At 44.3% G+C, this 12,617-nt stretch overlaps 1 protein-coding gene across 1 annotated transcript; it reads left to right on the forward strand.

Moving 5' to 3' along the window:
- Window positions 1-1,474: 1,474 nt before the first annotated feature.
- slc6a4a (solute carrier family 6 member 4a) lies at window positions 1,475-12,274 on the forward strand (the record flags this gene model as incomplete). The annotated part of the gene is made up of 13 exons (XM_079165867.1): window positions 1,475-1,922; window positions 4,122-4,256; window positions 4,787-5,009; window positions 6,830-6,968; window positions 7,220-7,354; window positions 7,478-7,581; window positions 7,779-7,906; window positions 8,085-8,197; window positions 8,983-9,114; window positions 9,347-9,446; window positions 9,642-9,742; window positions 9,866-10,033; window positions 12,200-12,274. 13 exons carry the CDS (start codon window positions 1,475-1,477, stop codon window positions 12,272-12,274), a joined length of 2,001 nt encoding a protein of 666 aa, XP_079021993.1.
- Window positions 12,275-12,617: the final 343 nt, after the last annotated feature.

A 12,617-nucleotide genomic window follows, 5' to 3' on the forward strand; every position in this document is an offset into this window, starting at 1 on the left:
ACAAACACTATAAACAATCTAATCCACTCTTAAACTGCTCTCTCCGTTTGACCCATTTCTCATGAGATCGCATTTTGGATTGTATGTTGAGTATGTGTGAATTTTTCTGCAGAAAATGTAATGGTTATACTGTAAGTGTAATTTGTTGTCAGTGTTGAACATGTGTTTTAATTCAAACATTGCAGCCTTCCTCTTTGCCAAGTTTAAAAGTAATTAAAGTGTTTTACAACGCAGCTGTACAACCGTTTGTACTGAGTGTGAATGGTACGTTTAAAGCACAAAACGGGCAAAAGGTACATATTGACATAGAATATCTCATCTGGACAAAAATATAGAAGTACAATTCTACAGAAGTCTTGTGGTTCAATTACATTTAGCATATCAAGTAAATAGATTTTAGCTTTCAATACTTAAAGGAGTTAAATGTGCGGCGTTCGTCCTTCAACCTTTACAGATATGTGAAATATTCATATTAATAGTCATTTAAAACACTCAAAATTGAAAGTACAGTTTGATTAACATCTAAGTCTAAATGAACACACACACACACACACATTACACAATCCTGTTGAACAAATAACTTTCATACTACCCATATTTTACTGGGATTCTTTGGCTTTAATATTTTATTTATTGTTTTTAGTAACAATCAAAAAATGGAGAAGTTCTTCATCCGCTTGTGTCATTCTCCACTTCGGTTTTCTGTCTCGTATTCTACAGCTTTGATCAGATAAATATCCAAACAGGTTATGCAACTGAGAGCGTGAAATTAGATAAATGAAGAAAATCCAGTCCCAGCCCAATCCCCTCAATTTGTTCCGTTCTTTTTTTCATTTTTCGGAAGTTCAAATATATTTCATATTATGTAAGCTTTACCCCCCGTTAACATTGTGCCTTTTAATTTACCCTTAAACAGCAGATTAAAAAAGTGGAAGACGAGACCTGAAACTGTATTCTATAATGTCATAATTGCGGCGCTTTTGTCGTGCAGAGAGACTCATTTTGTATATCGTGGGTTCACTCAAAGGTAATCTGTGGATTTCCCCTCTGTGTTGCAGTTTGCTCCGTCACTGAGTGCCTCCGAGGACGAGCAGTTTGTGGAGAAGATCCAAGATTCTTGTAACTTTTCAACACATCTTTCCTCTCGCGTTCCCTCGGTCCGTCCTAACCGCCGCTCTTATTCCTTCTTGCTCAACAGACACATTTCAGTCCACTTTCAACGCACCTCCCCTCATTCTGGCCCCGTGATTGTTGTTTTTTCCTGCTCTCCCGTCTCCTTTACCTGTCCAAGAGGGACAATTCCATTTTTCTCCCAAATTTGTAACCACCCCGCCGCCGCTCCATTCCCTCTTCTAACCCCTCTGTTCCCCTCATGGGCGCCATATCAGACAGCAGTGCCACATTCCCTTCGTCATCACTGAGAGCCTCTCTCCACCCCTAACCGCCTCGCCAACACCAACATCGACACGACCCAATGGAGACAAAAGATATGATGCTGACGAGCATGTTGGCGGCGGACAAAGGGGAGAACGCGGGAGAGAGGGAGGGGGCGGAGGGGACGCAGCAGGAAAATGGTCGACTGGTGCTGGCTGACGGTCTCGCAGAGAGAGGAGCCAAGAGCCTGACCTCTGCCTCTGGACAGCAGGTGTCCAATGGCTTCACCTCCTCCACCCCTCAAAGCCCCAGGGAGGGACCGGGGACCGCGGCTTGCTGTGGAGAAACGGCCCCCGAGCCCGGAGGAGGCACCGGGTCCTCGGTGCCGCCGGGAGGCCTCAGGACTCTGGTGGTCCAGCACACCAGCTCGGAGAGGCCCAGAGAGACCTGGAGCAAGAAGATGGACTTCTTGCTCTCTGTGATCGGCTATGCTGTGGATCTGGGAAACGTCTGGCGCTTCCCTTACATCTGCTACCAGAATGGAGGAGGTGAGAGGACCCAAACGGTGTTTGAAAAGGGGAAGAGAAAGATGAGGAGTGGGGTAGAGAGCAGTGTACAGGACATCCCATGTGAGAATTTTAATTAGAAAGAAGAGAAGAGGTTTTTTCATGGTTTGAACTGTACATTTACAATAATCATAGTAAGTCAGTTTTCAGCCCTCTCACTTTTTCCATCATTAAAGATGGAGGTATAGACCTGCTGAATATAGAATGCTGCAGTTAACATACTTGTTTAGGAATAGCACTTAATTCAGCGCAATTCTTTTAGTCTAACTTACCAAAAGGTTTGCAAATATTTTCTAAAAGTCTGTTTTCTGTATCGGCAGAAATAAATGTCACTAGAAACATGATTTGAATGATTTACATAATTGACATAAATACTTGATAATTGCATTTAAAACTGAATTTGAATCGCATAATTTGTATTGTTAATTTGAATAATTACATTTTTCAATATATCTGAATAGCTTATATTAAAATTTACTATTATTATATTAGTTTTGAAACGGTTTTAGATCCTCTTTTATATACTTCCACATTCAGTTTAATTTAATTTAATTTCAGAAACACAACTTGTCGTTGAGGAAGAGCAATCAAGATTCTCAGAACTCCGATCTGTGAACTCTTTGATAGTTTGTTTGTTGGATTGAATCAAAGTGTCAGAAACGAGAAAACGGTTTGTATTTTCATTTGGTCCTCCGTGCTGCCAGGAGAATACTTCAGGAGGAAGCTGCCGTTTGCTGAGCAAACTTTCAGAGTTCTGTCAAAATGAAGTGCCAGTACCAGGAAAACCGTACCAATAGAAAGTCACAAATTCCCAGGTTCAACAGAAATTAGTTTTCATCGGATGTAGGGAGGAGGGTAGCTTTATGGATGGATGGATCAAACACACACTTTTACCCATGAGACCGTTGGTCATGTCCCATGTGAAACTCTCCAAAAAGATTTTTTGGGGAGTTTCTCATTTTCTAATTTCTGCCACTTTGGATTTAATCCATTAAACAATCAAAACGTTCACAGGCCAGAGTTCTGTGAATCTGCACTCGACTGCTCTTCCTCAACGACCGGATGTGTGTCTCACTAAACTGAAATTGAATTGCAGGAACTAAATTTGAAATGTGAGAACAAAATGTGGAAGTAATAATAAACTTTCAGTGAATATCAAATACAGTTCCAGCAACTTGATTCATTTTCATAACTTTCAGTTTTAAGTTGAGGGGTCTAAACTAATGCATTCAATTTTAAACTATACAAATTTAAATCTGATTCAAAGTGTGTGTGTGTGTGTATATGTATGTATACACACACAGTTTCTAGTGACAGATAATTCTGCGAGGAGGTCTGCCTGTGCTCTGTTACTACAGTCTTCACCTAGCGGCAAAACAGGGCCTCCCTTTCCACTTTTATTGAATTTGCAATAATAAAATCTTTGCAATTTCCTGTGTTCTGTGTGTGTGCCTCGCGGAGCGAGGTAGAGATGGGGACCGGGAGACACTTGATAGAGGCAACAGTATTAATTGTGGTTTTTATGAGAACACCTTCAGTCTCTTTCTCCTTGCTTAATAACCTGTCTCCCAGGCAGCTGCTCAATCAACCCTTATCTTTCCTTTCATGTCACAAAGACACACAGCCGAGCACACGTGCACATAAAACTAGTTGATAATCAGATAGAGAGAAAGAAAGGAATACGGAGAGAGATTATCTAACTCTGCGCGGTGGGTTGGAGAGTTCAAAGATCTGGCTGCCATCCAGCTGCTTCTCAGTGTTTGGCCTTCTAATTCTCCCTCCTTCACTTCCTACTTTCCTTACTGAGCAGCCAACATCGCAGTAGCTCTACTTTGTCAACACAGAAGTTGAACGAAATGACACTCTTACTGCGTGTTTCCACATATTTAATGGACTAGGGTTATGTAAATGATGGGGTACTTACAACATTTAATGCGTTTTACAGAGTGCTTTTTAATGTTCTTGTCGATCGGGAGTTATTGAGAGGCCCACAGATGGAGTGTGAACGAGTAGCATTTCTCAGGAGTGTAATTTGACTTTTCACTGTTCGTCCATAACTTATTCTCCTCTCACGTTCCCCCACTGTTTTCATCCGCTCCACATAAATCCTCACATTTGTAACCCTTGCTCTCTCCCTCTCTCACCCCCGTGTACATCTTCCGTCCTCGTGCCTCTGCCCAGGTGCCTTTTTGCTGCCCTACCTGTTGATGGCCGTGTTCGGAGGCGTCCCTCTGTTCTACATGGAGCTGGCTCTCGGCCAGTTCCACCGCAGCGGCTGCATCTCCATCTGGAAACACATCTGCCCCATCTTCAAAGGTAACGGGAGGAGCGGAGAGAAAGCAGAGCCGATGTGAGAAATGAGTTAACGGCAATAGCTTGGATTAAAAGGCGAGTAGAGGCCATGAGAGACCAGGGCCCACTCACGGGGAAATTGGCAGTAGCAGAACAAAGCGCTGATAAAGGACAGTGTCAAGCCGTCAGAGCCTGAGAGACGGCTCGGTTAACCTCGTGCTCCCCCTCAGTACAGTTCCCTTGAAGAGCATCCCGAGCCTTTTGTACATCTAATGAGATATACCGACTCTCTGTTATGGAAATTGTCACATTTCCATGCCAAATGCCAGGTGCTCAGAAATGTGATAGTATGTTGGTGGTTGTTGTTGTTCGGAAATGTCACCCACTTTCCCCCGTAGCAACTTGAATTAGCTTGAAAACACCACTGATGTGTCTTCAGGTAGTGACTGACTGGTGTCACATACTTCATAAAATATTTAGTTTCTCAATAAAACGCACTTGGCAGGTTTATGATCCTGATTTGTGCTAACAATAGTTTGTTTCCGCTCATCCAGGGATCGGCTTTGCCATCTGCATCATAGCCCTCTACATAGCCTTCTACTACAACACCATCATGGCCTGGGCCTTGTACTATCTGCTGTCGTCCTTTCGGCCCACTCTGCCCTGGACCACCTGCACCAACAGCTGGAACACGGTCAACTGTAACCGATACATGTCCACCGACCACAACGTGTCGTGGTCCAACTCCTCCACCTCCCCCGCCGAGGAGTTCTATACGTAAGTGCATGTAAGTCGGATGTAGAGGCGTAAGGGGGGGGCGAGCTTCACAGGAGGGAGACGTCAAGTGAAGGAGGGAGGATGACTTCCAGAGAGCGATTACAGGGTTGGTTCTGGTGTTTTAGATTTACCACCATCCCCCCCCCTTTTTCCATAATTCTCTTGGATGTCTGGTTGTGAAGACATAGCAGCAAGAAGCGATTAGGATCACTGATCTCATCTGAGATGGTTAGAAATACCGGAGTGATGCAAGTTACAAGACATGACAAATACTTATTGTGACGGTTAACTAAAGGTCCACATCCAATTCAATCCTGTGGAAGGAATTTAGTTCAATCAGGAAGGACAACAGACAGAAGATAGCGAGAAGGCAGAAGCTTTATTTGATGGACTTTATTTGATAGACTTGGGCGTTGACTCTTGTCGATTCGATTTATGGGGCTAGAGCTCTATAAATAGCAGCAGATTGGCGCTCCGCTTAGTGAGCCACAGACGGGGCCTTGAGAAGAAGCTGCATGATCTCAAATGACGTCAACGAGATAAAACAGATACGGTGCTTTCAATATTCTTCAGCTGAGATGATGTTTGGGTTGATAGGAAAGCCTTCAGAACAAATCCCAAATTCTTTAGTATTAACTTTGCCTGAACAGACATGTTTGATGAAAAATGCCAAGTGTGATTCCATTTTGTCTTCTGTTGACTAGCAAACAATGTGTGCAAATGGATATTACAACAAACCAGAATGCTCTCTGTTCACTGTAAGGAAGCATGCCGATCCCTTCAGACATGACATTTTAAAATGATTATTTATATTATTCCACGTCTTCCAATCTTCGTCACGCTGCTTTCCCAATAATTAACTCAAACCGCCGAACTCTGTCAAGTTGGGTGTTTTTTTTTTTTTACTGCAACATAAAACCTGAGCTGTGTCTTTATTACTCCTGACTGCTTTGACACTCCACTGGCTCGGTCTTATCAGCCGCTCACTCGACCGTGTCTTTGTCTGTCCGCTGAGACACATTCAGGGTTTATCCGTAGTTGGCTTTTCCTAATACAGGTTTTTAAAGAACAAATTCCGCAACTCAGTCTGGCGCCAGAATTTCCTGTTTTCAACATAAATCACGTCTCCGTTTTATCGTCTGAGCTCTGTGTGCTTAACCTGTGACCAGATGTTAACCTCTCTCATTCATGTCAGCCTCCTTCTTTTGTGGCCCGTAATGTTTTTCTCACTTTGGCTCGTGTAAACGTCTATGAAGTCGTTCAAGGCTCTCTCGCGTCGTCTTTATTTATTCTCCCTGTCGAGGTGAACTTTCTCATTACTGCTCATTTAATCAATATGTATCATGTATGTGTGTACATTATATTTGCCGGGGGTCCATTGTTCTCATATTGTGCGTGTTCAGAGAGTTCATTCCCTGATATTTTTCCCTTCCTCTTCCTCTTCCCTCCCCATACCTTTTATTCAACTCCTCTTCCTTGCACTTTTTCTTACCCTCTGATGTGTTTTCTTTATTTCTTGCTGTTCCTTTCTGTATCACATCTCTTTCCATCCGTGTTCTATCCTTTTTTGGCTCCTTCCCAAATCTTCCAAACATCCCTTCTACCACTCTATCTTTGTATTCTCACTTTCTTATCTTCTCTGTCCCTTCTTATTATTCTTCACATTCTTCTCCTGCCCTTGTACCTTCTTCCTTTCCCTACTTTCTTCCACTTTTCCTTGATTTTCATCATGTCGTCTCCCTATATGCAATTGCCTTGTCTCCCTCTTTGCCCCCTCTTCGACCTGATATCTCAATCCCTGCCTCGTTTCCTCCCTCCAGTCGCCAGGTGTTGCAAGTCCACCTCTCCCCAGGTCTGCACCAGCTGGGCTCTGTCAGCTGGCAGCTGGCCCTCTGCCTGTTCTTCATCTTCATCATCGTCTACTTCAGCATCTGGAAAGGAGTCAAGACGTCTGGAAAGGTAACCAAAGGAGCGCCTGCATGGCTAATGGGGGTGTCAGTTAGAATGGATGGATGGATGGATGGATGGATGGATGGATGGATGGACGGCCAAAAGAGGCAGAGAAAAACATGGCTGTTCTGCCTTCATCAGTTCGCCCTCAGTATTATTAATCACCATCATGGATCTCCGGATATCAGCCGCTATGACTGACCAGACTTAAGAGTTTTTCAACTGAAACGTGAATTGTCACTTCATCTTTTCTGCAATAGGTAGTCTGGGTGACTGCTACCTTTCCCTACCTGGTCCTCCTGGTGTTGCTCGTCCGTGGGGCCACTCTGCCGGGGGCCTGGAGGGGCGTCGTCTTCTATCTCAAACCTGACTGGCAGAAGCTGCTGAGCACTACGGTAAGTCAGTTGGCGCAATCTAGCGAGGCTGTCTCTCGTTTTTGAAATGTCCGTGTTGCTATTATCTTTGTACAAGCTTCTGATCTTGACATAACATCGTTGAACCTGACCACACTCTCTCAGGTGTGGATTGATGCAGCAGCTCAGATCTTCTTCTCGCTGGGCCCGGGGTTTGGCGTGCTCCTTGCCTTTGCCAGCTACAACCCGTTTCACAACAACTGCTACAAGTGAGAACTTTTCTTGAACGCACGAGTCGGTGTATGTTTCACACTACAAAGAAACCTACCTCTGCTTTTTTCCACCATCCCAAAACGAAAAATAACCAGCCTATTGTCCTATTGTTCCAGTAGTCTAGTTTTAATAAGCCTAACTACTTTGCTTGTTATCTTCCTGCCACCTCAACCTCTCCTTTCTCCACCTCCAGAGATGCTTTGGTCACCAGCTCTGTGAACTGCCTGACCAGCTTTCTGTCGGGCTTCGTCATCTTCACCGTGCTGGGCTACATGGCTGAGATGAGGAATCAGGACGTGGGTACTGTGGCCAAGGATGCTGGTAGAAAAACAATGCACCGACACCATCCCAAATACATAAATCTTTACTCACATTGTTGGGGGAAAAAAACCAATGCATCCTAGATTGAATTTATCTGAGGACTCTTGGCTACAAAAATACATCTGTGCGGATGAATTCAGAAGAGCTATTTTAACCTCCCTCTCTTTCTCCTCCCCAGGTCCCAGTCTGCTGTTCATCATTTACGCAGAAGCCATAGCAAATATGCCTGCTGCTACTTTCTTTTCCATCATCTTCTTCCTCATGATCATTATGTTGGGTCTGGACAGCACGGTTAGTTTGTTGATTACTCATTTCAGCTAAATGTTCTTTGCATCCTCACATGTTGCTCTCTCCTTGCTGTTATCTAGCAGACTCTTTTTGTTGCCCAGGGCTCTTGTGTGCTCTCTCCAACCCAGAAACGGAGGTTTCATATTTGCCTTGTCACGAAGGCAAATGTCTTCTTCTATTTGACTTGTTGCACTCGTTGCTCCATAGAGGTACCGGGTATTGTTTGTCCTCGCTGTTCCATTTTGGATAACAGTCGACGAAAACAATGTGATAGGACTTTCATATCACTGTTGTGCGGCGATCTTGTCTCCATAAGCCCGTGTTTATCGGCTCTGAGGCAGCCAGCTGGAGAGAGCCGCAGGGCTGTTATCACGTCCTGATAATCAGCGTGGAATCAGCATCGGGGTTGCTATGCTCCTCTGCTTTATGACTGAGGATATTACTACAAAACGTGTCGTTGTATTTGGACTCGTCGGCTTTAACTTTTTGGCCCTCAGTTTTCTTTTTCTTTTTTGTCATTGTGCCAAGTTAGAGGGATACACAAGGCATCTTTGGATGTTTTCCATCAGTGCACTGTGGATTGTCAAAAGAGTGTCATACTACCGTTGGATCGATGAGATCAAACAGCTGATGAGCAACACGTAACATTTAGATTCTCAAAGCTTTGCAGCCGAGGATGCATGTACAGCATAATGTCTCCTAGATAGGTTTTCTTCATCGTCTGCCTTCTCTGTTTTCATCCTGCACCCTCTGATGAGTTCCTCTTCTCGGCGGTCTCCTCTCTCCAGTTTGCAGGGTTGGAGGGGGTGATCACAGCCATGCTCGATGAGTTCCCTCATGTCCTGGCTAAGAGACGAGAGTGGTTTGTCTTGGGCCTGGTGTGCGTCTGCTTCCTCGGGGCTCTCTCCACGCTCACATATGTAAGTTAATAACAACATTAAACACAGGTTCAAAATGGCTCCTATCATGAAAACATCAAATATAATCAATTTAGATTTGAAAAGCCCTCTAATACCACACATAAATCCGATTAGAGCAGTAATCTGATAATCAACATTAAACAAAGTTCCCTAATTGTCTTAGACTGAGTAGGTGAAGCCGCTTGCATCAGAGTAACTTGCCGCTCCTCTCTCGTCTCCTCTGCTGTGTCAGGGAGGAGCGTTTGTGGTGAAGCTGTTTGAGGAGTACGCTACGGGCCCCGCAGTCATCACCGTGGTCCTGCTCGAGGTCATCGCCGTCTCCTGGTTCTACGGCAAGTTTTGAGTGATGTGTTGATTGTGATGGCAATTATGACCTTATTGAGGATGACCGTAAAAGTTGGTAGGAAAGGGGTGACGCCGTACTGTATTAGTGTGTTTTTGAGCACAGAGTTGGGAACTTGTGGCACTCTGATTTTTGGGACTTTGTAGTGATTGTTTGTGTGTGTGTGTGTGTGTCTGTGTTCCAGGTACCAACCGTTTCTGTAATGACATCCAGCTCATGCTTGGTTTCTACCCGGGGTGCTTCTGGAGGATCTGCTGGGTGGCCATCTGCCCCTGCTTCCTGCTGGTGAGGCCCGTGTATTTACACATTGAAAGCTAAGAAGTCGATGACTGCTGCATTTCTAATGTATCCTGATGTCTGATCCTCGTTCGAGCTGACCTCTGCTTTTCTTCTCGTTCCTGTGTGCAGTTCATCATCATCAGTTTTCTGGCCTTCCCTCCAGAGGTCAGGTTGTTCAACTACCACTTCCCGCCATGGACCACTGCCCTGGGCTACTGCATCGGGGTGTCTTCATTCATCTGTGTGCCTGTTTATATGATCTACTACTTGCTCAGTGCCAAGGGAACATTCAAACAGGTGAAGCATTTCCTTTGTTTTCCTTTACATGCGCTCGGGCGGTTGAGCCATTTGCCAACTAATCGGTAGATTGACAGTTTGCTCCTCCAGTCCGTTGAAAGTCTCCTTACTCCCGAAGGCCGTGCCATTGATGCGTGTGTGTGAATAAGCATACGTTTTGATCCTGATGAGCAGGTGGCCCCTTGCACGGCAGCCTTTCCCATCGTTTTATAAATGTTTGTAAATGGGGTGAATGTTGGCATGTAGTGTAAAGCGCTTTGAGCGGTAAGTAGACCAGAAGGACTAGATGTCAAGTGTGTCTTCTATATAGTTTCTCTCGTCCTCCCCACGTGTCCTCTTCCTTTAACCCATATCCCTGCCTGACCTTTCTTCACTTACTGACACCTCTCCAACAACAGGGATTGCTTCTGTTGCTTTCCTTTTCATGCACCGTCAGAGTCTTTCCCTCTGCAGGGAATACATGACTGGAGATCAGGATCAAAGGAGCACAAAGGAGGAGGCACAGGCCAAAGATTAAAGCCGAGCCAAAGCCAGGAAAAAAAAAAGGCCATGACAACTTCCAGACCCCGTAGAGGCTGAATTAGAGCAGAGCAAGCTTGTGTCATCAACAGCCCTTTAGAATCGGAGCACCCTGCATGACAAACGAGGCGTAGCCAAATCAGCAACATTCATTAAAGTAGTCTTCAAAACGTCTCAATTATGTCGCATATTATGTTGTTGCTGTTTGAGCAAGCAGCCCGACCTAACATTTCCTGGTGTGTATTTGCTCTTTGTAGTATACTCTGAGCTCGTAACTTATATAATACATACTAATACAACATGTCTTCATCATATGTATTCATTGGTTTCATTGTTATCTTGTCATGTGCTTTGTTAGAGTTGACAGAAGGTTGGAGGATATCAAAGAGGCTGGTAGACGGACATCATTGGCTGTGGTCCAGTGTTGACACTGCTGCCAGGGCACACAATGACACTGATACACACTGTCAACACACACGGGAGTCGTGTTTTTGTGTGCATGCGAGTGTGAAAGAGGACGGCGTCAGTGCAACTCATGAGGCCAAGCGAGGTCAAAATGTCTGAGTGTCTCTCTGTAGCAAAACTGGGCTTGTTTTTGTCATCTGGAACATCTGTTCACTTTCCCGTGAACTCACTTTAGATGTGCATGCTATTCTTTCTCTTCCCGATTCTGAAATGTTTTTGATCAAGTCAGGTGTGTTTGAGATTAGAACCAAAAGGATTTTTCAATCAACACACAAATAATCTCCAAACAACAAATCTGCGGATAATTGTTAGAATCATAACTAGTTTCCTGATGCCAGGTTCAGGTTGACTAGAAGCTGTCTGACTAGTCATGTGACTGAAACTCTGGGAAATTGCAACAGATATTTTTGATTGTTTCTTTGTTTTTTGTTTTTACATCTTTTAAACCTAAACGCCGAATGGACTATTTAGTTGTAGCTGCACCGGTTTAGCCAAACAGACCACAGGCTAACTAGACACACTCCTTTGTAGTCGGCGCTCGGTTCAGTTTGTCATTTGATAGAAGACATTATCGTTCCCGAGACGACAAAATCAATAACGATTCTGAATCCGTACTGGACACAAGATTCCACAGTGAAGCAGTTGTTGATAAAGTTGCTTGTTAAGAGTATTGAGGAGTCGGTAGTCAATCACGGTATGGGATGGTCAATAAAATGTTTTTCAAAAAGGGGGAATCTCTGCAACCACAAGAGGTCCTTGGACCTACAGTCAGAATGAGCACTAAAAAAAACATTAGGCTGATGGGTCCAATAGTGTGCGAGATTAGCCGTGGACAGACAGAAACGCACACGTAAGCGCGCACACACACGACCAAAAACATAATCTCCTCAGGCTTACAGGCAGGCAGAGAGAACAATGCATACTGTGCAAATTTGGTGCATGTTAAATCCTCATGTCTACATCAACCCTTGGATATTCTATTTTATTTCAGAGATCTTCAAAATGATTATGGCTCCTGTATCTAATACACCTGACAAAGACCGAGTGAATCAAAACCTGCTGCTATAACTTTAGTGGCACAAGAACATTAGAACTTGCTTCGTGGCTGATTCCTTGTCAGTTTCTAGTCAAAGTGTTTGTATCACTTGTAATTTTCTCACTTCTCTTTCTCTTCATCCGCAGCGTCTGTTAAAGAGCATCACTCCAGAGCCCAGCGGTAACCAATACACAGACTTCATTGTCACAAGCGCAGTCTGACCAAACCTCGACCAAAAGAAGGTGTCACTCTAGCCACAGAGAGCGCCCTCTTCTGGACAAACTGCAAAACTACAGGACAAGGGGCTACCTTTCACCGTCTTTGCCTCTTTTTCATACATCACTACACTTGTTTTTAGCCGTCTCACACCAAGATCTAGAACTAGTGGTGGAGTTCTGCGGAGCCAGGCTGCAGTAGTTTGCTGAGCTTTGTTTTAGTTTTCTTCCTTTATCAGTTCAGTTCTCTGGGGTTTAAAAACACAAAGCTTAAACTTTAGTATCGTCCGATCAACATCCTCTCTCTATTTGGCGCCTAAGTCATCTTGTGACCAACTTTCTTCAGGTT

This window comes from Pholis gunnellus (assembly GCF_910591455.1).
Source record: "Pholis gunnellus genome assembly, chromosome: 9".
Classification (NCBI taxonomy): Eukaryota; Metazoa; Chordata; class Actinopteri; order Perciformes; family Pholidae; genus Pholis; species Pholis gunnellus.